Genomic DNA, 26671 nt, shown 5'->3' on the forward strand with positions numbered 1-26671 from the left:
ATTTACGATTTGTATCTTCTTTTATTGACACTTTTACTTCTGTTGGGATGTGTTAGTGAGCACCTAGGGCGGTTCAGATAGGTATTTACAAGTGAGCAGTCTGAGGATCTGGCAGACCACTGCAGGACACTGGACAAAGCTTTCTATGGTATGACTCTCAAAGATTTACGTCGTCTGGCGTTTGATTTTGCGAATGCCAACAACCTCCAACACGAATTCAACCGAGTTGCAAAACTGGCAGGAAGAGATTTTGATTCTAGCTTCATGAGGAACCATCGTCTGCCTCTTCGAACCCCACAACAGCACAACGAAGAATCAGCGCTCTAAGGCAAAGCGTCGGAATCATCAGAACCATAATTCAAGATGAGGAATAAAAATAAACAATTACATAAAAATAATTCAAAATGAATTTCTAATGAAAATTGTTTTTATTTTCACCATGCATTCAATTCAATAACGGTTATGTTTCGTTTATGTTTATGTTTTCACAATAAACTTAAAGTAAATATTGTTTTTTTCAACAATGAGTTTTAAATAAATCAAGTGAAGGTAACAATGTATTGTTTAACTTGATATATATAAATAAAAATGATTTGGTGTCCGTTCCTCACGATTTAACTCAAGAACGGTGAAAAAACGGATTTAAACAGTCAGTATCAGGGCTGATGCGTCTTAGTCTGCATCAGGTTTATATGTCAAAAAAAAAATATACCGCGAGTATAGATTACGTACATAATTTCTGTGGGAACATGAGTGTTCAAAATGCTTTATATATCTATGTATCAATTATGGGTAGGACGAAGTTCGCCGGGTCAGCTAGTTTGTTAATAACAACGAATTGTGTTTCAAATGTTGGACATTTTCGGATATCTTATGTTGTCAGTCTCCTTCCTCCCAAAAATTTCCACGTGGTATGTTCGACTATAACACCCACTCTTCTCCACCCATAAAAAACCATAGAACATCCCCCTCATGCCTACTGGACGGTGCCTACACTCTTTAGTAATAATGATTCTCCCGCTTTTCTGATGATAAACCATTTATTTTTGGTATAAGTTATCTCAGAAGCTCAATTCGATAAGTGCGCACATTTGCCCCGTGTGGTGCGCACCTTTGCCCTCATGGGGTAAAGGTGCGCATTTGTCTTTTTGTATTAAAATAGGTATTTGTTCAATTACAAACACAACTCGAGAAATGCTTGTACTACGTTTAGAAGGTAATATATATAGTTATAATTTGGTAAGCAAACGGAATTTTATTTCCTTTTATTTCAAGAGTTATTGGACGACAACAGTTAGGTGCGCACCTTTGCCCCGCATTACTCTATATGATTTGCGACGATATGTTATTTTGGTATTTGAGTAAATTAAAATTGAAATCATGAGTTTTTGGGTGATACCCCATCAGGATTAAGATATTGACAAATTCTACATCGCAAAATATTGATATTAATAAGCTTTAAAAGTCTAAAAGTCGTACGAATACAATTTTGATGTAGAATTTTAAATATAAAAGTTTTAGTACAAAACCCTTAGAAAAACAACTTTGTGGCAGATATTATTCTTTAGACAAAAACTGTCTTCGACAAAGTTGTTACATATGATAGAGCGCTTATTTTTATGTTATTAAAAATAGGGTGACCAAAACTGTCGATAAAATAAAAAATCTAACTTTCTTATCTTGTAGATAGAGATAAACATAGTTTGACAATGTTGTAGCCCCAATTATTTTAAATAACTTTGTAAAACAAATCATTTTTCTATTTTTTAATATAATCGATTTAGCGCTTTTTTTTCTAAGTTACATTAGGGTGACCATGAAAAAGCGGCTTTTTTTGCTCTAACTTTTTTTTTCATCAAAAGACATCAAAAGTGTCTTCATACGACTTTTAACTATTCAAGACCAACATTTTATGATGCAGAACTTGTTAATATCTTAATCCTACTCAAAGTTATTGATGGTTTTTATCCAAAAACTCATGATTTGAGTTTTAAATTACTCAAACACAAAAAATAACATAGCTTTCTACATCATACATTATATAGAGTGAACTATGTTCTTTCAAATGCCGCCAATAAACTTTGTTTATGTTTGCCCCAGAAAGAATGACAAGCAATTGCAGAGAGCGTATTTTTTGGGAAGAAATATCAATAACTTTGAGTAAAGTTGAGATATTGACATGTACTGCATCGCAAAACGTTTGTATTAGTAAGCTCTAAAAGTTATTCGAAGACAGTTTGTATGTAGAATATGAAATATAAAAGTTAGAGTATAAAAACCGTTTTTTCATGGTGACCCTAACGCAACTTAGAAAAAAGGCGCTATATTGGTTATTTCAAGAGATAGAAAAAACCTTTTTCTACAAAGATGTCTCAAATAACTGGTACTACAACATTGTCGAACTATGTTTACCTCTATCTATAAAGATAGGAAGGTTATATTTTTTATTTCTTCAACACTTTTGGTCACCCTATTTTTGATAACATGAAAATGAGCGCAACTTTGTCAAAGACAGTTTTTGTCTAGAGAATAACCGTCGAGCTCTAAATGCTAATTTCTATTAAATGCATCTTCTGGACCATTGTGCATTGTGGTCGAACCACCGAAAAATGCACAATGAGAATGATTTGCTAATCCCAAGCGTCATTCTGTGTGTTCTTTGTGCAATTTGGTAGGTTAAGGTCAATCACGGAGAGCAACTACGAATTGTACAGTCTACCCAAGCCCAAGCTCAAGCTCTCCTGGGCCATTGTGCATTGGGCTAGCAATATATCGACCCAAGGTCTGAGAAATCATAGAACAGTGAGAAATGGTATCAAATTTTTCAACAGATGTAAGTTGAACTTGGTCTTCACGATATGTGACATTTTCTCTGATTTGGCACACTATTTATTTAGGCTCATTAGCATTTTAGCTGTAACAGAGTCGAATTTTAATCGTGTACATGTCACATGTCTATAAATATACCTATAAATAGCAGATTACACAGTTGCCATATTAGGCGTAAGAGTATTCCTTCTGTTATTTCATTGTCCAGTTAGACAGCGGATACAGTTGATATGATCATTGTTGTGTTATTCATAGAACAACAGTCCGATGTTTCTTTCAGAGCAGAGCAGTTGTATGGATAAATCGATTTTATTTCGACCGTGGATTGATCTCTGATGATTGATTGTTGATGATTGTTGCGTGGACGTAGTTATTCTGCAACAACACAAATATGGCCCTGAGTTTTGGTCGCATAATAGGCGAACGCGCAACCAATGTGGCTACGAAAACCCCCTATTTGGTACACTTAAATATATATGGTTTTCTACATCAAAAAGTACTTTTAAATTAATCATTTTATACAAATTTCTCAGCCTTTTGTAGTTACATTCGTTGAACGACAAACAATCAGTCCCAAATGTTTTGCAAACTGCTGTATTGTTGTGGTACAACACCGCGTGTTTGGACCGTTTAGAGTGGAGTACCAAATATTCGAAACAACTCTTTTCTATTCACCTCTGCCTGAATGTCTTCTGTTATTTTTTTGACGTAGAACTACGTCTTTCATTAAAGGTGCCAAATCAGAAAACAGGTCACGTTTTTATGAAATAAAGTTAACGTTAATAACTATTTTTGCCGCGAACGGATTTTACATACTAAACGAATCGGAAATTCCCTAAGATTTGTTTAATATGCTATACATTAGAATCCCCTGGTTTGTAAATGGTTAAAATTCATGAAAACTTTAAGCGTTTCCATTTTCCCATACATTTGTTCTGTCCATTTGTGTGCTTTCCCGAACAGAGCTGTTAATAACGAGCAACTTATCAACGAGCAGCGAAGAGGAAATCGTAGGATTTAAAGTCTCCGCAAAGAAAGCAAAAGAAGAAGAATGAAGGGGAATACTTGCCTAGAGTATAAACAGTGGATCTCGCTGAGGCAAACTTTCATTCGGCATCGGACTGTTGAGCAATCCAGTTCACTTTGCTTTCGCTGCGCTTCGATCTGAGATTGGACCCCACCAGTGGTAAACCAACTTGGATATCGTCGTTTGGTTTTTCTGTTCGTTTTTCGCGTTATTCGTATCGTCTGTTTTTTTTCCGCGTCATAAATTGGACGCTTCGCGTAGTGTGTGATCAGCAAGAGGAAGCGGAAGGCAGGTTCAAGCCCTGCAAAAAACAGGAAGTGGGTTATATCTATGGTATAACCGCAAGGGTGACGTAGGACAATCGTTGATTTAGAGATCATTTGTTTGAAGTTGAATCAAAATCCATTCTGAATGAATGAATAAATGAATATTTGAGGGACTTCGAAAACGAGAGCGTTACGTTGGAGGCACAAGGTTTTATGCATCCAATATAGGATACGAAAAACCTTGTTCTGAAGAATAATCTTCAGAAGCTTTCCTGCTAACTGCACTTGATTGACAAATCACAAAACCAAATGTATTATATGGATATTTTATGGATAGAAAACATTAAAATAAACTCTTTTGCTTGAATGTAATTTTCAATTCCAAGGGGAACTGGCAGATTATTTTCCAGCAACGATTAGATATTTCCACATTTTCCTCGATACTGGAAGCCCACCAGTGGTTAATACTAACTCGATAACCACCTGGTCATAGCACTTGATTGAAAAATATTTGGTCACAGTGTTACATGGATTGAAAACATTAAAATAAACTCTTTCACATGAATGTATTTTTAAATTCCCAGAGGAACTGGCAGATTATTTTCCAGCAATGATTAGATCTTTCCGGAACTTTCTCGATGCTGAATGGCATCCAAACGGAAAGAATTCTGCGCGTGTATGTGTCGATCCTTCGCCGTCCACCTCCTCCAGCACGTTAGGCAACTATGTTGTCTTGTCGATGTCCTCACGAAAAATGAATGCGTATCAAGGAAGGTAGGTATTGTATTATAGAGACTTTAAACTTTTGCAGTTCATTCGTCTCTAGCCTTGAGAAAGGCCTTTTGAAAACTCTACTCTACTCTACTCCAGCGCTACCACCTCTTGCCTTGAGAAAGGCACTCGATCCCTCGCCGTCCAGCTCGTCCAGCAACGATGTTGTCCAGTCGGTGTCCACACAAAGAAAAGAATGCGTATCACCACCAGAATATCGTTTAAGTATGATTTTTGTGTGTGATTGAATCGAGAGAAGGTGTGGTTTACGATGGCAATTTGGAAGGCAAACTAGAGGGGAATGAACTCTCTGAGCTCGAAACTTTCGGCGACTGAGCAATAATCGATTGCGTGCGCATACAATATTGGATACGGAAATATCCTACTGATGGGGAAGAATAATCTTCAGAAGCTTTCCTGCTAATTACACTTGGTTGAAAAATTACAAAATCAAATGAATTTGATCGCTGTTACATGGTTAGAACTCTTTCACATGAATGTATTTTTAAATTCCCAGAGGAACTGGCATATTATTTTCCAGAAATGATTAGATCTTTCCGGAACTTTCTCGATAATGAATGGCATCCAAACGGAAAGAATTCCGCGCGTGTATGTGTGGGTGTAGCGATGTCTTCCCGGGGAACCGTTTGTGGCATCACTCTCCTCCTGATGGATTCCCTTCTGGCCTAAGGTGCACAAACAGGCTCTTGGTGATACCGTTCATCCGCGCGCTTTCATGATAAATGAAGAGCTTCACCACAACAGCGACAACATGCTCCAATAGCTGTTCAATTAGAACTGAGTGGATTTCCGAGCGGCGCTCGCTTATATATCGATTGGTGATTTCAATAGCCTGTTTCGAGAACAATTTTAAGGCTATTGAAACAAGTTTTTGGATCAAAAAATAACAAGTATATAACGCGTAGACATTTTATCTTTCGAATGAAGTGTTTATCATACCATTTCGTTGAGTTGTTTAGGAGCTATTAACGCTCAAAATCTCGGTCTCCGGCGTAACGCTTTCGGTTTCGAAACTTTGATTTTACACCCCGGTATAGAAATGAAAGACGTAGTCCTACGTCAAAAACGAACGCATTGCCAGGGACAATAAAATTCGAAGCAAGCGTCATCTAATGATGCACGCGATGTTGGTGCAGTGAAAAGCGCTCGCACTGAACCGAGCCTTCGCGAGTGTAACACCGCATCGAACATCAGCGAAGAAGGCGATTTCGGCGCGTCGGTCGAAAATGTAAACGCCGTTACCCAGGCAGCAACCAAAATCAAGCTTCCCCCGCTGGTGATGAAGGCGGTCGCTCTTGACAAACTCATCAGCGAATTCGCATCGATGGGTGTTACAGCAGAGTACAAGCTGTGTGGCATAATTCATTATTTTTCCAAGCAGTTAACATTGTTTGTTTTCCGTCATCGTAAGGGCTTCGTTGGTTCCTTTGAGAATGCATCAATGCATTGAACCGACGTTATGGCGAAGCAGGCGTTAAGGTTGTGGGTTATTTGGGGAATACCAAGCATCTTGAATGTCTTACTGGAATGTTATATGTTATTTAGGTTCGCGTGCCAGTCGCAAAACAGCCTTCAACTAAAATTGCATTTAGCCTAAAATATATCATAATGAAGCATTGCTACTGTTTTCGAGGTTATTGATATTAACAAATAGAGTTTATTTCGCTTGTTTAGTCACCAAGAAAGTAAATGTCGTTCTGGGATTTTGTATGTGATTAGGTTTCGCTTGCCAGTAGCAAAACTTCCGACACTAAGGGTGACAGCTGCGCTTCTCTCGAGCACGAGAAAGTAATGCAACTTTTTTTCGAGGCCAGTAATTTTAGCAGAAGCGTTTCTTTTGAGAAGAGCGCCAAATGATGAGAAGTGTATATATTCCTAGTAGTTTCAAGCCACCAATGCATGGCTCTGTATGCATGGCAACGCTTGTTTGACGCTTGATTTACGTTGTACGAACGATGTCTAGAGATGCGATTCCTTTGAGGCAATACTAAATAACATGTAGCATGATATTTGATACTTGCAAGTGTTGTCATTGTTGTTGTTTCCATGCGGTGCCAAAGATATATTGATGTAGAGATGAATATGCTGGGGTAACATGTATATAATCGACTGTAACCGATTCTATGTCAAATGCGAAAAAGGCCACCGGAATAACGTTCGAGGTAAATTTTCAATGCATTGACATGAAATAAATTGCGACATACGATCAGCTAGTTTACTGTTTTGCGAGGGCAAGAATAAATCATCATCAATCAATTATCGTTAACTGATTAAACAATGAAAAAAACATTTCAGAGATTATTCTACTAAGCAGTTGTTTCTAAAATTTCACATCATTATAGAATAATATCCGAAGGTATAAACAAGCGACTTATATAAAATAACAGCGTAGTTCTACGTCAACAATGCGGTCGTATCATGGACACAACCTCCTATAATTTTTTTTTTAAAACTTGCTCCCTATCTAGTTTACCTGTCAAACTGAATGTTAAATGTTCCAATAACATAAGCCATTATTGAGGCTGAGATACTGACGCGGTCTCGCATTACCACTTGATAGCCGGGTGAGTGTGTCTCAAGCTCAAGCTGGTTCATGATAAACAAACAAAGAGAAATAGTTGCATAAAACGGCCTTGAACTTGAACTTGAACAATCCGAAGCCTCACGAATTGTGGCTAGCCGAACGGGAAGAGAAATAACGGAACAGCGAAATAGGTGCATTGCACCCGGAATGAACCACAACAACACCGTAAAGCCCATGTTGGCCGCACATTGAGTGCCGCCCGATGTGACGCGGCGGTGTGAAATTCCGCAGACGGCGGCGCGAACTCCAAGAGATACACCGGTTTTTTTTATTTTAGACACCACATCATCCCTCGTTCGCGCGTTATGTTAATCGCTGACGTTGTCGCCTCTTATGCGGGGATTCCGGTTTCAGTGAATGAAAGTGAAATGAGTCAATATTTGTGGGACAGGATCTTTTCTGGGGGAGGAGAGAGAGATAAACAATAACGGTTTGGTTTGTTTTTTTTCTTTGAGTCATTCGGTTCCGACTACGCGCTGTTGCCCAACGATGTCAAAGTATGCCACAGGTGATTTGGGAGAAAATGTAAACTTCCGCAGTTCATTTTCGCAATCTTTGAACATGCAAAGTGCTTCACCGGGGTTGGTTTGTTGGTCGATGACTAGTGTGCCTGTACCTTTCGTTTCAGTATCATATCGGGAGGAAGCTGAAATCCGGTCGCAAGTGATTTCAAGAAGATTCGCATTGTTTATGTGTTATCGGAGTGGTCATGATTTTTACGGATGATGAAAGTGTAAGAACAAAATGATTTTTGTATCACACGAGAGGCAAATTATATTGATCTCAATAAGTACCTTGTTGGTGGTATGCATTGGTACAGTGTTGGCAGTGGATATTACGGATCAAAGAACGTCGCTTGATAAAGGCACAATGCTTAATTGGTTTCATGCCATTCGGAGGTTTATGTTCAATTTTGTCGGCAAGACTGGACTTCGGACGAAAGGATCCTTCCTCCAGGAGAAGATACCGATGAATTTACCCTTTCCGTGCAACGTGTCCTTGGGACGGAGTGAAAGGATACCCAAGAGTGTACACAAGTTGAGACCAGGTAAGTACATGATTATATTAGTTTTTTAAACGAACGATCATTAATGAGGTGAGTGAACTGGTCTTCTAGGTAATGTGTTTGGTAAAAAACACTTTTTTCAAAGAAACCCAGAACAAAAAATTCTAGAGATGAAACGGATATCTGGCAATGAAAACTGTATCTGACGAAGTCTTTTTGAACGGATTATGCTATGTAGAATTTGTTAGTTTTCTTTTTTATTAAATAAAAGTAGTCTACAAAAGTTTGAGCTTCGCGTGCGTCGCACTTATATATAGAATACTAACTGACCCGCAAACTTCGTCCCGCCCAAAATTTATTTCTCGTTATCACATCCACGTTTTCTTACTAAGTGCTGTTCATGGGTCCAATCGCAGAACTGTTCATCGATTGAACTTCTAATCTACCCTTTAAAATTATTATTTACTATAAAATTTCAATACTTCTACCAAAACTCGACAATATGATATCAGATTATTTTCAGACACAATTCTCGTGCAAGATTTTTCATCCACTTGCAAATAACAAATTTCTTCGTTACATTGAATAAATGTTTGATACAGAAAATATGATAGAATGAAGGCAGCCCAAAATCGGACAATTCCTTTCTCGAATTTTGCTCTAATCAACACATTCGGCAATCCATTTTTATTTATAAAGATTAGGGTGGCAGCGAAAATGATCATGTCAAATTTCAAACACCGACCATGAACATTTTGTTTATTGGCCCAAAAAATGATCTGTGCAAAGTTTCAGCTCAATCGGACATTATTTAGGGGTGTCTCAAAGCGCTCAAAGTTTTGATTTTTTGATCCTCGAAAATATTGCAAGGGGGGAGGGGGTGAGTAAAGGAAACTTAGAAAATCGAAATTTTTGTTTCGATGCCAAATGTCTTAAAAATGCATAAAACGTCGAGATCTGGTGTTATCTCGAAAATAAAATTTTCGTCGAAAATCGATTTTTTTGGGACTTAGCCTGCATGTTCAAAAAATCAAAAATTTGATTGCTTTGAGGCACCCCTAAATCATGTCCTATTGAGTTGAAATTTTGCACAGGTCATTTTTTTGGCCCAATAAACGAAATGTACATGCTCGGTTCTTTGAATTTGATAATTATTTTCTTTCCGTACCTTCATTGCCTCTCAGCCAAAATTGGCTCAATTTGCTTGATTAGTTTTCATGTTATGCAGAAATTCGTGTTTCATTTGTAGGCAGCCCCCCTCTTAGAGGGGGGCAGCCATACTTAGAGGGGGGAACCCTGCCATGGGGGGAGGGTTCTCGAACTATCATAAGAATCTTCCCCGACCCCAAAAACCCCTACATACCAATTTTCATGTTGATCGGTTCAGTAGTTTCCGAGTCCAGAAGAATCAGCCAGACAGAAATCAATTTATATATATATATATATATATATAATGTAGAAATATATATATATATATATATATATATATATATATATATATATAAATATATATATATATATATATATATATATATATATATATATATATATATATATATATATATATATATATATATATATATATATATATATATATATATAGATGAAATATATATATAGATAAAATAGAAGTTTTGTGAGGGCCGGGATTTTTTCGTGAAGGTTTTTTTTTACTGAAATGCCAAATATTTTTTTTCAAAATTAAATTAATATTAAATCACAACATTAATTTATTAAATGTACTTAAAATCAACCAATGATAAATTCTGATGAATAAATAAAAAAATTTTAAGCAGTTGATGGTGACAAGCGGATACGCTTTGATTCATACACCAGGTCAGCTTCAGAGCACAAACTTTCGCTTTAAACATGATTGCAAGGAATTGAAGGATACGCCCTAGCAAACCTTGCCAATTGAGGGTACTGCTTAGAATTTAATGATTATCGAATGTAAAAAGTTGATGGATCTGAGCCTAGGAGCAGGGACGGGATCTTTACATAGGACTGTGATTGTGTGTAGTAATTGCATTTAAATTGAGTTTTTCATTGTTCAAAATCTTTCATCAAATGGATGCCCTGGAAAAATCGTTTGCTGTATGTACTTGTATCCTTTAAACGGGTTAGATGACATAACGTGGTAGAATTCGGAACCGCATTCTGTTCAAAAAAGTACACAAAAATACCATTAAAGCCATTACTACCCTTTTCATCTGTTTATCCAATCATGCAGAAGAAGACAGAGAGTCATCATGTATCATTTTTAAACACAAGTCTAAATAGTTAAGACCTACATAAATATAAGCCAAATCAATCTAAGACTACAAAAATATATTATAGATAAAAATAGCATTATTTCCTTCGTTACCACGTTGTCCGGAACATTGTTTGTAATAACTTTATAGCCCTGAAAGATCGCGCTTGCTGCCATACAAATGAAACACAAATTTCTGAATTTACCGAGAATTAATCAAGCAAATGAAACGAAATTTGGTATGTGTAGGTTTTCGGGTGCAATAAATGATTCTGTGGTGGTTGGATACTCCTCCCCCCTCTCTCTTAGGGGGGACTTCCATACAAATGAAACACAAATTTCTGAATTACTCGAGAATTAATCAAGCAAATGAAACCAAATTAGGCATGTAGAGGTTTAAGGGTGCAATAAATATTCCTATGGTGGTAAGACACTCCACCCCCTCTCTAAGGGGGGCGGACATACAAATGAAACACAAATTTCTACATTACTCGAGAATTAATCAAGCAAATGCAACCAAATGAGGCACCTTAAGGTTTTAGGGAGCAATAAATGTTTCAATGGTGGTTAGAAACTCCACCCCCTTCTCCTAGGGTGAACTGTCATACAAATGAAAAAGAAATTTCTGCATAACTCGAGAACTAATCAAGCAAATGGAGACAATTTGGCATGTGAAGATTTTAGGGGACAATCTATGGTGAATAGACACTCCTCCTCCCTCTCTAAGGAGAGTAGAGGGAAGGGGTCTGTCTGTATTCTATCATGTTTTCTGTATCAAACATTTATTCCATGTAACGGAGAAACATGTTATTTGCAAGTTGTTGATAAATCTTGAACGAGAATTGTGTCTGAAAATAATCTGATGTTATAATGATGAGTTTTGGTAGAAGTACTAGAATTTTTGACGTAGGATTACGTCTTTCGGGAACATATTGGGGTACAAATTGAAAAATGAAAATCGATCGCATCGTGAAAAATGTCCAATTTCAAACGCTTGTTACTCATTCATTTCATGATGGATTGATGAGATTTTTGCATCAAACGATTACGGCACTCCATAACAATTTTTCACATTGAATAAAATAGTATATATCATATAACTAACTATCGAACAATTGAAAAAATTCAACCCCTATCCAAACAGTGATACCCAGTCCTGATTGGTCGAAATTGACGTCATTTCTTTTTCGCGCCCGATTCGTTCTCTCACCGGCAAGCTGCATGGCAATCGAGTAGGAGGCGCCTACATCACACATACCAAATGATATAAAAGCAAGGAGCATTCGTGGATCTCATTCATTCTTACAACGGACGTGGAACGGACAACAACAAGTGGAGAGCAGCAGCAGTGAAAGCGGCTAATATATAGGCGAGCATAGAAGTTGAGCGGTCAAAATGCGAGCTGTGTCTCACATCGAGCTTCTATGGCAGCATAAGCAGCGGCAAACAGTAGCAACAGTTGTTGAAACCGGTCTACTACTAGTGGCAGCAGCAAGCATCACGAGCGGATCGTTTCAGGCACGCTCTCTCCGTCAGAAGTGCGAGAACGTTTCTTGGCATCGTGAAAATGCAGCATCGAATCTGAGCGGCCAACAATTGAGCTGTGTCTCACATAAGTGGCAGTAGCAGCAGCAGCGGCGGTAAACATCGATGCTGAACCTCAACAATGTGTTGAGGTTCAGTATCGATGTTGTGCTGTGTCTCGTATCGGTCCACTACTGTTGGCAACAACAAATATCATGAGTAGAGAGTTTCAGGCATTCTCTCTTTCTCTACTGCTGCTGCTGCTGCTGCTACTCAGTCAGATTTCTCATTCTTGTTGGACGCTCAAATTGATAAACATATGTGTTTCTAGTGTGCATTGCTGGTACTCCTGTTCACATCAACCAATACAATTGGATGCGGTTATAGAGTTAAAGGAGACAAAGGACCCGGTTAAGGAATAGTGTATCGCACGGTTCCACATGGCAACATCCAGTGTATCAAACCCGCTATCCGTTGTTTAGCTCACCGTGATGGTGTCAACGAAACCCTTGCAAACCGACGCACAGAAGCCGAAGATGCCAAAGCCAAGGAAAGCAGCAGCGACTCCGAAAAAACTACCGCTGCCAAAAAGTTAACAACTACTACATCCGACTGAAACCTCATTACATTAGCACGCAGCAGATTCCATACAACCCATTTAACCATTCCAGTTCTTTTCAGGACTTTCGATATTGCTTTGAAACGAAAGAGTTTAATTTATTGTTTTCCACTTATCATAAAAATGATATAAAACTACGATCAAAAATACTGTTTACTTTTCATCATTCTTTGTGTGGACACCGACTGGACAACATCGTTGCTGGACGGGCTGGACGGCGAGGGATCGAGTGCCTTTCTCAAGGCAAGAGGGCGGAGGTGGTAGCGCTGGAGTAGAATAGAGTAGAGTTTTCAAAGGGCCTTTCTCAAGGCTAGAGACGAATGAACTGCAAAAGTTTAAAGTCTCTATAATACAATACCTTCCTTCCTTCCTGTTTACTTTTACATTTTCTTTGATCATGTGCAACTAACAGGAATCTTATCACGTCAGAAACATACTTTCCATCAACCAACCTGACTGGATGCGGTAAGGGAGGCGAATGACATATGTATGCATATATATATATAGCGAAACGGCTCCGGTCATACACAGCACGTTTCAGACAAATGCCTCAAGGAATTTTCTAAAATAATATTTTGCCGATGCCTTTGCGCGAACTACACAGGCGAGTAGCACCATAATAGCAAATCAAATGTCGAGGTTCGTGATATGGGTGCGTTCATCGTTATTCGGTTCGGCGTCGGTTTAACCCTTTCATTACGGCAGTGTGCTCCGCCGAAGTGCTACCCCTGTACGAAGCACTGCGCCGAAAAGTATGCAGATCGCGCTGGTGTGATCGAAGAGCAGTATGAATTTCATGTCGTCTAAAGACGACGCTCGTACACACAGCTCGTCGCGTGGATGTCGTCTATAGACGACATTCGTACACACAGGACGTCGCGCAGATGTAGATAGACGACGCTCGTAACGGATGGGTTAACCATCAATAACTACGCTTGGCAACATTGACATCTGGTAATTTTCATATAAGATTTTTTCCCCGCATGTTAAAAGTGGTTTTTCATGTACATAAAAGCGCAGCGTAGTATGTCAACTGCTTCCCGGTTAGAAAATAAATGATCGTTAGAAAATAAATGAGCGACCCGTCCAATTTCAAACGCTTATTGCTCATTCATTTCATGATGGATTGATGCGATGTTTGCATCATACGTTGTCGGCACTCCATAATAATTTTTCACATTGAATAAAATAATATATATCATGTAACTAACAATCGAACAATTAAAAAATCTCAACCACTATCCAAACATAAGATACCTAGGCCTGATTGATCGAAATTGACGTCATTTCTTTTTCGCGCCCGATTCGTTCGTTCACCGGCAAGCAGCATGACAATCGAGGAGGAGGCGCCTACTTCACACATACCAAATGATATAAAAGGATGGAGCGTTCGTGGATTTTATTCATTTTTACAACGGACGTGGAACGGACAACAGTGGAGAGCAGCAGCAGTGGGCGCGGCTAATATATAGACGAGCATCGAAGCTGTGTGGTCAATAGGCTAGCTGTGCCTCACATCAAGCTTCTATGGCAGTATAAGCAGCGACAAACTACTACTACTCTACTAGTGGCAGCAGCAAGCATCGCGAGCGGAGCATTTCGGGCACGCTCTCTCCATCAGAAGTGCGAGCACATGCTTCTTGGAATCGTGAAAGTGCAGCAGTGAACTTCAAGACGAGCATCGAATCTGAGCGGCCAACAATTGAGCTGTGTCTCATATCGAACTTAAGTGGCAGTAGCAGCAGCAGCGGCGGTAAACATCGAGGCCTAACATCAACAATCGAGCTGTGTCCCGCATCGGTCCAGTACTGATGGCAACAGCAAACATCATGAGCAGAAAGTTTCAGGCATGTTCTCTCTTTTTGCTGATGCTGCTGCTCAGTCAGATTTCTCATTTTGTTCGACGCTCAGATCGGTAAACATATATGTTTTTAGTGTTTTAAGTGTGGTCACATCAGATCAACATCAACCAACATGACTTCATGCGGCAAGGAAGGCAAAGGAGGATCGAAGCGTATCGCAAGGTTCTACATGACAATATCCAGTGTATCAAATTCGCTATTCGCCGTTTAGCTCGACGTGATGGTGTCAACGAAAACCACCAAAATAAAAACAGAAATAAGCAGCAGCGGCTCCGAAAAAGCTACCGCTGCCAAAAAACAACAGAAGTGAATTGTTGTTTTTGTTGCTCCATAATGTTTTACGCGAGTAAATATGTCGGAATATATGTTCACGCAATATGAGCGCCAATCTCGTAAACGTGCATCGGAGCTGAAACATCACTGATACTGAAAGCACGATTGTAACACTGGTGAAATGAACAAAAAATACCCAACAACCAAATCAAATGGCCCTTTTCAGGGCCATCAGATCATTATCAAAGAGTTTAACAATATATTTTTTCAAACATCCAAAATCAGCATGCGACAGATAGCCTAACGTAATCCTACGTCAACTATGCGGTTGTGTTTCGGACACAACCTTCTGTGACTTTTTTTAGTAAAAGGTAAATTCAACGGGGTCGATTAGAAGATCCATCAATGAACAGTTCTGCGATTGGACTCATGAACTTGCGCTCAGTAAGAAAACGTGAATGTTTGAAGGTATTGATAACAAAAAAACAAATTTTGGGCGGGACGAAGTTTGCCGGGTCAGCTAGTATAATATAAAATTGATGCCTATTATCGGTAAATGGAGAATAATTCATTTTACGCATCAACTCAGATTATGAGCTAACGCCCGAATTTAGGCAAAAAGATTGCTCGTTGCGTCAGGGGAGAAGCGAGTGCATAGTGCAATCGAAAGAAAACATACCCAATTAAATCGTCAAATTGTTAACTTTTTTTTATTATATTCACTGTTCATGTTTCAAGCAAAAAAAAAATTCTGGATAAATTTCCTGTATAATGATATATAACACAACATATGTCGCAATAACCATTTTGAGTAATATGCGTTTGAAAACTCTAAATCGCTACATTTTACGTAGAGTGACCCCCCTATATAGAAATCAAAGACATAGTCCTATGTCAAAATCGTGACTGCGATTGATTCGAAATATTTTCGCATTACAGTAGATTTCGTTAGTAATGGGATTTTTTTCCTGAGCGTGACACTGACTATTTTCACTTACCGCTTCATTGAAACAGTCTCAAAAGGTGTCGTAAGCATCACGTGTAAGGTTTGATTCAGTTTCGTCCCTTTTAAGTCGTTTAACAGGTGTTGAAGACGGCGATGAGCTGTTACTGTCAAAAGATTCGTCGCAAGATATTTTATATACTCCAATAAGATTTTCTGATGGGCTGTTCCCATTTCAAGAACTCCTTAATAGCCTCACTTAAACCTCGGATTCAAAAAGGTTGGAGTTTTGTGATTTGGATCTTCTCCTAAGAAGTTGAAAAGTTTTAAAATTATTTAGTATATATTCGTCGTAGCCTAATTGGTTGCGGGTCCACTACTTAGCGAACAATCATGAGTTCATAACTCAGGACCCTCAACTGCCCATCTTTGTGTGTTATTATAGCTACTACATCCACGCAGCAATCATCATGTGTCGGTAATCCCAGTTCCTTACCGCTCACATTACGGTCTGCTGCATCGGTAGTTAGTGCTATTTGTAACATAACAATGGAAGCCTCATATCAACAGTCACGCTGTGTATATAGCCCAACTGTGAACATTGCAACAATAGGAATAATCTTACGCCGAAAAAAAAAGACGATATGTGTTGTGCATCGATAGAATAGGAATACTCTGACGCCTAAACAGCTACTGTGTTATAGATAAAATGTGTATCGATAAGATAGGAATAATCTTACACTTAAAAAAATGGCTAATGTGTAATATATACAACATGAGAAAAAATGTAAACGATTAATTCGGTTCTGTTATAGCTGAATTGCTAAATGAGCCTAATAAAAATAAATAGATGAGATAAAAAAATCTATTAAAGAAAATTCATTACTAACGATAACTTTAATCTTCGTTCATTTTTTCGTGAGAAAATGTGTTTATTTCTCCCTAAAATGACATCCTTTATTTGCTTCATGCACACATGCAGTTTCTTCCAGCTTCTCATTCGCAAATAAATAGCCGAATATCCGGCCTCCAAGCTTGCTGAATATCCGGTATCCGACCAAACTACTATCCAAACTACATTCATTTTTCAGTAATTGTTAGACACAGTAAATATGACCTTTTGGGGGAACATGGAGTGTTTTGTGATTAGTGTTGTAATTTTTCTACTTTTTTCATTTTTTTCAGCTCCCTTTTTCGAGAAAATTACTTAAAAGCAGGTTTATCTAATAATACAATTTTGACGGGTGACGGGTCAGCTTGTGGTTCTTCTAAAACATGTATCCGAATAACCTTCGTTTCAACATGAGTTGTTATATTGCGTTTTGTTTATTTCGTTATGAAAATTTAAAAGAGCATTTCAAAGGAAAAATATGTTGAAAAATTTAATGATTTAATTTTAGACAATAATAACGAAAAAAAAATGTTTCCTTCTTATTCTACTCTAGACTTTTACTTTACCTGTCATATGTTTTGTTTTATTTGGTAAATGAATTTAATGGGTGAATCAGCTCACTCATTCTACCCTCCTAGCAGTCTAGAAAGTTTCACTAACACACAACACCAGTTCCAGCTCTCTACGTTGCAATATAATTTATCGTTTGGGAGATGTCCGAAAATTGAACATTTCAAACTGCAGAGCATTTTGTTTTGTGGTCTTTGCGTATCTATCACCATAAACTCTCGTTAATATGTTTAATACCTCATCTAAATTGAAAATTATTTTATTTTATTTTTTCAATATGGTGAATGGTGGTCAGAGCATTAACATGTTTACAGCATTGAAAAAGACTAGATGGAATAACCGATAAAGGTTTATGCTAACTTTTCAATGTTTTTTTTTTATTGGCGTGCGAAACTCTTACTCGGGATTTTCCTAAGGAAGCTGTTTGCGGTGCGCGATAACGCCTTTAATATTTGTTCGACATTAGCAAATGACCATATGACCAAATGATTTTATTAAAAAAAAAAATTGTTCTCGTTTTTGAATCTGGTGAGTTACCTATCGCGCTGAATCTATCAATTTACTACTTAAAGGGATTTGCCAGTTTTATTCGATGACTCAACCGTCATATCGGTTTGTTGCTCTGTTTTGATTTGTAGTTCGCCACTGTGAATGTCAAACAAAATGATGAACGGCTTTTGATGAGAATCAATTGATCGGTGTTAAGTCAAACCGGACCATGTGACATTTTTATGATTTCGAGAGAAACGAGTTTGAAGTTTGGTGCTATAAGAAGTTTTCATTGAGCGTTCAAAACAATTTTGATAAGTTATTCTTGCTGTAAGCGTGATGCGGAATGTAGTTTACAAAATGTTCAACCAAATGAAATCAATAATTCGAAATTTTTAATTTTGCGACTTGCTTCGCTCTGACTGAACATCGACTGATAGGGACAATTGCTTACCTGCCGTCTGGTGCATCGAAGAAGGCTAAAACAGTGCCGCTGATTAGAGTTTCTAAAGTGATTAATCTGTATCCGTCCGTGCGCAAGCAATGATTCGATGAGTATCCACTAGAGTGCCAATGAAAATGGCCATCTCGAATTTCCAAAGCGAAAAAACTTCTCTCCCCCTTGGGTGATTTCTCGATTTTCAGATAACTTAAATTTTGAGATCTGCGACAATAGTAAATGAAGTCCGATTGAGCGAATATTTTGCGTAGGTTATTTTATCGTGCAAATCTACATTTCGCAGGGAGTCCCGTATGAAAAATCGATATGACGATTTTAATTGACACCCTAAGCCACGCTTAAAATGTTCCAGAGTGTCGATTTTTGATATAATTTTTTTTTCAATATGACAGTAGATCTCGACGTTCCATGCAATTTGAAGACATTTGGCATCAAATTTTTTGTTTCGAAAATCCCCGATGGGTGATTTTTCGATTTAAAAAAAACTCAAACTTTGACGGCTGTACGACACTAGTAAATGAAGTCCGAATGAGCTGATATTTTCCATAGGGTACTTTGTCGTTGGGAATCAACATTTTTCATCAAGTTCCCTTTAAAAATTCGAGATGGCCATTTTCATTGGTACTCTAATGAGCACCTTTAGACTTCGCTTTCGCGTGGGTTTTAATTCTACTCTCGATCCAGCAGCTGATCCGGCTTCAGAAATAACTTTAAAGTTTTGAAACTGGAGCTGGATTTGATCTTCTAATTGTTTGGATGTGCGTGTATGTAAGTTTGCATATCGATTCTAATCTATATGTTTGATATGCGCTCACTTCAACGGATGATTTCAAGGTTTGATTTATGCTTCATGTGCAAGTAGACTATATTGCTCCGTGCGTCAGTAGATTTGTATACGTTCTGCTCATTTTTTGTGCCCCCGGTTTTGTCGTCTAAAACGAGCAGAAGCGGCAGATTCACCTACGGATTTCCTGTTGCCATTCTGCGAAGGGAGAGCACCACACTAAAACGGAAATGGCTACCCCAACGAAAAAATTATAGGAGGTTTTGTTCAAGACACGACCGCATTGTTGACGTAGATCTACGCTGTAGCTTAATTCAAGTCGATCGTTTATAACTGCGGATATTATTTTATAATGCTAGAAAATTTTGAAATAACCATTCTACCAGTTTGGTCGCCCTGAAGTGTTTTTTTTATTGTAGAATCATTTGACGATAATTAGAGGAGAAAGTTTTCCTACTGTCATGCGAAACCAAATTCCAGAACATTTATTTTCTTGGTGAGCTGGCGATAGCCTAGCTTGATGATTCCCCACACAATTCTCAGCTCAGAACCTTAATGCAATGGCGTCAGTTTGATGCAATGATTGCAATGCCAGAGACATCAGTTAATGAGTAATTTGGTCGCGTCCGCAGCTCAATCCGAAACGAAGACATGTGATGATGCAAAATAAGAAAGAACAAGCGATATTCATTGCTTTGAATACAGAACGAAACTGAAAGTTTGCCTTCCTTCCTTGTTTGTTGAATTAAAGAGACTTTAAACTTCTTCAGTTCATTCGTCTCTAACCTTCAAACAGGCTCTTGGAAAACTTTACTTTATCCACCATATTACTCCTTCAACCCATTGCCTTTGAGAAAGGCATTCAATCCCTCGCCGTCCAGCTCGCCCAGCTACGATTTCCTCACGAAGAATGAAAGTTTGCCTCAGCGAGATTCACTGTTTTTACTCTTGGCAAATATTCACCTTCGTTCTTCTTCTTTTCCTTTGTTCACGGAGACTTTACATCTTACGATTTCCACTTCGTTGCTCGTCGATAAGTTGCTCGATATTGACAGTTCTGTTCGGGAAAGCACACAAATGGACAGAACAAATGTATGAGGAAATGGGAATGCTTCCAATTGTCATCAATTTAAACCACATACAGACTATGGGATTGTAATATATAGTATATCAAACAAATCTTGGGGTATTTCCGATTCGTTTGGTATGTTAATTGCCAAAAACCGTTCGCGGCAAAAATAGTTATTACCGTTAACTTTATTTCAAAAAAGCGTGACCTGTTTTCTGATTTGGCACCCTTAATGAAAGACGTAGTTTTACGTCAAAAAAAAAATACGGATCTGATTGTTTGCGATAAAGAACAAATCTATCACTTTTCACGAAAATCTGAAAACCACTATATCGGTTTGACATGGAATGGCTGAATTGATAGTCATGGTGCCGCAGGCCGCAAAAAAAAATAAGGAAGAGTGATGTCCAAGAGCCGACCGCACTGTTAGCATAGAACTACGAAATTATTGCCGTCGAGAACAAACATTAAATAAATTTAATAATAAAACTCCTAGATACAATTATTTGATAGCAATGACAAGGGCCGATAAATGAATATATTCACTGAGTGATTAGTGCAAACGTTTCGCGAAGCAATTTTATTCAAGCTAATTCTAAGCATTAACATGTACTGAAATTGAGATACTGATCTTCTTAAATATAATCTTATCCGGGGCGGCGTGTTCGGAGTTTTGAAAAAAGATATAATTCAATTCTAACACTTATTTTATTCACTTATACTTGATTCACTTATTAATAACGACGAACGACGCGCGGCACTGACATAGGATAGGAGAAACACGAGTGAAGGTTGCACTGTTGTTTTTATTGTATAAATGTCCTGATGCGGCTGGAGTCGTTTCCTGGCTATTGGCTGACCACGATCGTTCGATATTAGGAATATGCTGATCGAGGTTCTTCTGGTCATGTAATTATATACAGGGTTTTCCATTTCGGGCTTCCGAAAGTATACAGCCCTGCGCTGACAACCGTTTGACATAGCTGTCAACCAAAGCGTCATATCGTTAGTTGAATGTCTGCCGTTTTACAATATGGATCGTTTTAGCATCGCACAACGTGTTAATTTTGTTAAATTATACTATAAAAATGATGAAAAACCGGCAAATGTTTTTCGAGCATAACGGACGGATTTTGGTCGTCATGGACGGCCTACATAGCACACAATCGCTAGTGTAGTGCGTAAATTCGAACAAACTGGATCCGTAGCGGATATTGTGAAACCTGTGCATCATCGTAATGTGCTTTCGGCCGAAAATATTGCTGCTGTTGCTTCCAGTGTGGAGGATGACCCGAATGTTTCGATTCCACGGCGTGCTCAGCAATTGGGCTTGTCAAACACATCATTGTGGCGAATTTTGCATTTGGACTTGCACCTACATCCATATAAAGTCCAACTGGTACAAAAATTAGAGCGTGTTTCTCTCATCGTTTATATTAAATATTATTGGTGTTAATTAGATCGTAGTGTAGCAACTTAGATAAATTAAATAAGAAATTAAAATTGAGCTTACCTGGGAATACGCGCCAAACCACCTGAAAAGAAAAGGAAGAAAAACTTACCTGTGTCACCGTTGCGTCCGCTGAGATCCTGATACCTGGAATTGTCCGTTCTCCTGAGCCTTCGACAATGTGTAATGTGTCAAACTTCAATATTCTCATCGCATTTAGACGATTTCTTAAATTTTCATCATTTTTATCCGTTTTTGTTTATTTATTTAGGCTCATTAGCATTCTAGCTGCAAGAGAGTCGGATTTTAATCTGTTACATGTCACATGTTTTGTCGTATCTATAAATAGCACATTACACAGTTGCCAATTTAGGTGTAAGAGTATTCCTTCTGTTTTTCCATTGTTCAGTTAGACCACCGGACAGCGGTTCATATGATCATTGATGTGTTATCAAAAGAACAATAGCCCGATGTTTTTTGCAGAGCAGAGAAGTTTTATCGATGATCGATCCTATTTCGACCGTGGATCGATCTCCATCGCTGATGATTGTTGCGTGGACGTATTTATTCTGTAACAACACAAAGATGGTCAATTAAAGGCTCTGAGTTTTGAACCAATGTGGCTACAAAGACCCCCCCCCCCCCCAGTTTTCGTCATTGTTACGCATACAAATTGGTAGCGGGCTGTTGAGTATGGCTGTTATAAACTACCATGTTATACGTAGATACTTGTATCAATGCCGATGATTGCTTTTGTATCTCTTGAATTAATTGGATTGAATTTAGGATTGAAATACATCTTTCATATATTTTGATTAGATTCAATATTTTGATAAGACAATCTTATGGTTTCTAACTATGCACATGGCACGTTCGGAATAAAACTAGTTCATCTGTTATATTTTTCATATACTCGCACATTTAAAAAAAAAAATGCTTAAAGCTACTTTTACAGATCTTCTTTCGAGTTCGAGAATCGTTTTAAGAGATTATAATTTTCATTTTCCGGCCTAAAACTACGGTATAACTGAGATTCGGAAATTTGCTTCACATGATAATAACGGGTTTTAGTTTACTTTGCCCGACGAAAACACAATTATTTTACTTCTTACAGCAGCCTTAACAAATCCTGAAGAATCTTTAAAATAATATGTTGCTTTCATTTTTTCCCTGTTTATAGGTGACATATACGTGATAGCCGCAATGGGCGATTCGCTGACAGCTGCAAGCGGTGCAGCCGCCACGAGGGTGGTTGATCTCAGCATGGAAAACCGAGGCTTATCGTGGAGCATAGGGGGCCAGTGGAACTGGCGGAACGTGACAACACTACCAAATATTTTGAAGGAATTCAATCCGAAGGTGAGCCATCCCAATGACGCCGATAACTATAACAAAAGTCTGTTCAACTCTAAGTTAACTGACCAAACATTGCCACAACATATTGGTGCCGATTTGGATCGTAAACAAAGTTCGGCAAGCGAAATCGACCCATTTAAGCGTTGAACGTACCCAAATGATAGCGACGTATTCTTCCACTATTTAATTACTGTTACTCGTGGGCGTTAATGCTTCGCACTTGCCGTCTGGCCTATGAAATAAAACTAAACAATAAATCACACATTGGCTTGGTATTCTTCGCACACGGTTAACGTAATTATGATTGAATAATGCTTAGTCTGCGCCGTGCCTATTTCAAACTCGTTGCTGTATTTCTAACGGGGCGTGAAGTTAAACATCAATAAAATTTTGTTTTATGTAATGGGCTCGCTTGACGATTGAGGCCGGAAGAGGTCGCGAAAAAAAAGGCAGAGTCGGCGAACTTTTGAACCACCCAGGCATATAATTCGTGTCTTTCCAGCTCGTCGGATATTCCCTCGGAGATTCGTACGCGTTCCATCGGGACACTCAGTTCAACATGGCCGAGGTCGGCGCAGTTTCGTACGACATGCCGTTTATGGCCCGTTCGCTGGTCAAGAGAATCCGCTCCGACCGGCGGGTGAATTTCAAACAAGACTGGAAACTAGTTACCATCACTATCGGGGGAAACGATATCTGCTCGTTTGTTTGCACCATGCAAAAACCGGAGGATTTACCCGTCAAGCATCGGCTGCGGCTGATTAGCGCCTTGCGATACCTGAGGGATAACATGCCTAGAACTTTTGTGAACTTGGTGTCGGTGCCATCGGTGGAGACCGTCGTGTCGCTGAAGGGAAAATCCGCTATCTGCAAAGCGCTACATCATGGGGAATGTTCCTGCTGGATCGGGAAGATGTTCAACCAGAGTGATACATCGAGAGCGAGGTGAGTGAGGCACGTGGATGCATCGCTATGAGTTCATCTGAGTTGGGGTATTTCAATTTTCGGCAGGTGGCATGCCATACAGGCGAGGATGGTGGCAGTGGAAGCAGAAGTGGCACAGTTGGACGAATTCCGCCGGTTGGATGAGTTCGCTGTGGTTTACCAACCGTGGACGACCAATATTTCGGTGAGTTTGGAAGATTTACAGCATCTACAAATGTTTTGTGATTCATTTCAATGTTGGTTCAAAGGAACTGATTGCTGAAAAATTGGTGCAGTTATTACACTTTTACATTTTTATATCACTTGTTCATTACGTTCATTACATTAAAATCTAAACATTAACATGTAGGAAGCAATGAAAGATTTCCAATTCTTATAACTAGACCATTTCCCAATAGATCGCAAAATGTTTGCATCAATTGATTGGAAATGTTTCTACGTATCTTTCACAAAAAATAAAATTATATTTTTCTCGAGATAAAAAAAATGAATAATTGTAATATGTTAAGCATTATCTGAACGCGCTAATTCCAACATTTATATTGGTCCAATTTGTGTTCCTTGAATTGTACATAGGAGCCCCTAGAGTAACAACGGAATACAATTTGGATACATCACAATTTGTTTTCGATGCAAAATGACTTGAACATTCATGAAACTTCGAGATCTGATGTCATCTCGAAAAAAAAAGTTTGACCGAAAATCGACCTTTTGGGACTGAGAGGCCTGAGAGGCAATGAAGGTATGCAAAAAAAATATAAATGTCGAATTTAAAGAACCGATTGAGTACATTTTGTTTATTGGTCCAAAAAAACTGACCTGTGCAAAGCTTTAGGCTCAATTGAACATGATTCAGGGATGCCTCAAAGCACTCAAAGTTTTGATTCATGGCCACCATTTGGAGTTTCAAAAGTGTTCAAATAACGGATTTCTGAAAAAATGAAAATAATTACATCAGAAAAATACCGAACACAATGGAGGCAGATTTGAAAGCTCAGATGGCCACTCTCAAACAAGAGCTGGATGCATTGCCACAAACGCAGACAGGTGAAAGGTTGTCACGGTCATCAGCTAACGAAATACGCCAAGAATGCCGGACATCCGTGAACTTCAAGAAAATGTGACTGTTTTCGATCCTAGTTCCGCGGAAATGTGAGTGAAATCGATTGCCAAACGGGCGATAGTTATAATTGGTCGAATGAGTTGAGGTAACACTGCGCGTGATTGAACTTGGGTGGCTGTGCAAAACTAAGGCTGGAGGGATATCAAGAAGCAACCCGAGATTGGGAAAGTTTAAAACGGAAATAGTAAAAGGTCTTCCGACCAAGAAGAAAGAACCCGGTTTATTACCACAATTTGGTGTCAGCGAGGGAGTGGAAACCCAGTGAAGCGGTCGAAGAGTATGTGTACGAGATGGCTGCCATGGGTCGCAAAGGCGGTTTCACGGAGGATGTAACTGTGACATACATGGAGTGGATGAGATACAGGTTAACGATGAGTCTCGAAGTCTTGGCAGGAGTAACCCCACTTACTCTTCGGTTCACAGAATTATCCTACAGATTTCTCATCCGTTGCAAGATCATGAATCCATTGGTGATCGATAACTTCGAAAATCTACTCCACTGACTCCTCAGTCAAGTTTTATGTCTTTATACCATGAGTACCTTACCCACGACGTGCACCCTTCACCAGGCATCTCCAACCAAGTTTGCTTCCCATACTTTTGCAATTCTTCTGTCATTTTTGATCTGTCCTGCGACAAAAAATCCATGGAATCCCAGATCATCTACGCTCCGATTCTATTCCACCGATATTTTCAGCAGAATATGGGAAAGTTAGATATGATAAAATGTTCTTTACTGACGGTTCACACATAAATGGGTGCACTGGCTTCGGCATTTTCAATGAAAATTCCAGTGCCTCTTTCAAACTCAAAGATCCTTGTTCCGTGTATGTCGCTGAACTGGGTGCGATATACTACGCATTAGGGATCATTGAAACATTGCCCATCGACTATTATTTTATTTTTTCAGACAGTCTCAGGTCAATAGAGGCAATCCGCTCAATGAAAGTTGATAAACGCTCATCTTATTTCCTAACAAAAATAAGACATCTATTGAGTGTTTTGGTCGAAAAATTATTCAAGATTACCTTAGCATGGGTTCCCTCTCATTGCTCGATACCGGGGAATGAGAAAGCGGACTCGCTAGCTAAGGTGGGCGCTTAAGAAGGCAAACTTTTTGAAAGGCAAATTGCTTATAATGAATTTTTCCACATTCCTCGTCAACACACACTCGTAAGTTGGCAGCGCATGTGGAGTGAAGATGAGTTCGGTCGTTGGTTACACACGATTATCCCTAAGGTCTCGACGAGTGCATGGTTCAAGGGATTGAATGTAGGTCGTGATTTCATTCGCGTGATATCTCGGCTTATGTCTAATCACTACATCCTAAACGCGCATCTTTATCGCATTGGGCTCACATCAAGTAATCTATGTGATTGTGGCGATGGCTACCACGACATCGAGCATGTTGTCTGGTCGTGTATCCGGTTCCATGCTGCCCGCTCTCAACTCTCCAGAGCATTGAGGGCACAAGGCAGACAATCGGATATCCCCGTTCGGGATATCTTAGGTAGCCGTGATCCTGATCTTCTGCTCCATCTATACCTGTTCCTCAGA

At 38.8% G+C, this 26671-nt stretch overlaps 1 protein-coding gene across 5 annotated transcripts in view; it reads left to right on the plus strand.

Annotated features, from left to right (window-relative positions):
- The window catches only part of LOC129768154 (phospholipase B1, membrane-associated-like), a 59552-nt gene that overhangs the window by 19821 nt on the left and 13060 nt on the right, over positions 1-26671 (plus strand). For 4 of the 5 annotated variants that reach the window (XM_055769610.1, XM_055769606.1, XM_055769607.1 and 1 more), the window contains exons 2-5: positions 8127-8546; positions 22871-23049; positions 23549-23991; positions 24058-24175. In XM_055769610.1, the coding sequence (XP_055625585.1) occupies positions 8243-8546; positions 22871-23049; positions 23549-23991; positions 24058-24175 (1044 nt within the window). In that variant the 5' untranslated portion in view covers positions 8127-8242. Of the gene's footprint in view, positions 1-7953; positions 8007-8126; positions 8547-22870; positions 23050-23548; positions 23992-24057; positions 24176-26671 lie in introns of all 5 variants that reach the window. The other variant, XM_055769609.1, reaches the window with a different exon arrangement.

The sequence above is a fragment of the Toxorhynchites rutilus genome, chromosome 2, assembly GCF_029784135.1.
Source record: "Toxorhynchites rutilus septentrionalis strain SRP chromosome 2, ASM2978413v1, whole genome shotgun sequence".
NCBI lineage: Eukaryota > Metazoa > Arthropoda > Insecta > Diptera > Culicidae > Toxorhynchites > Toxorhynchites rutilus.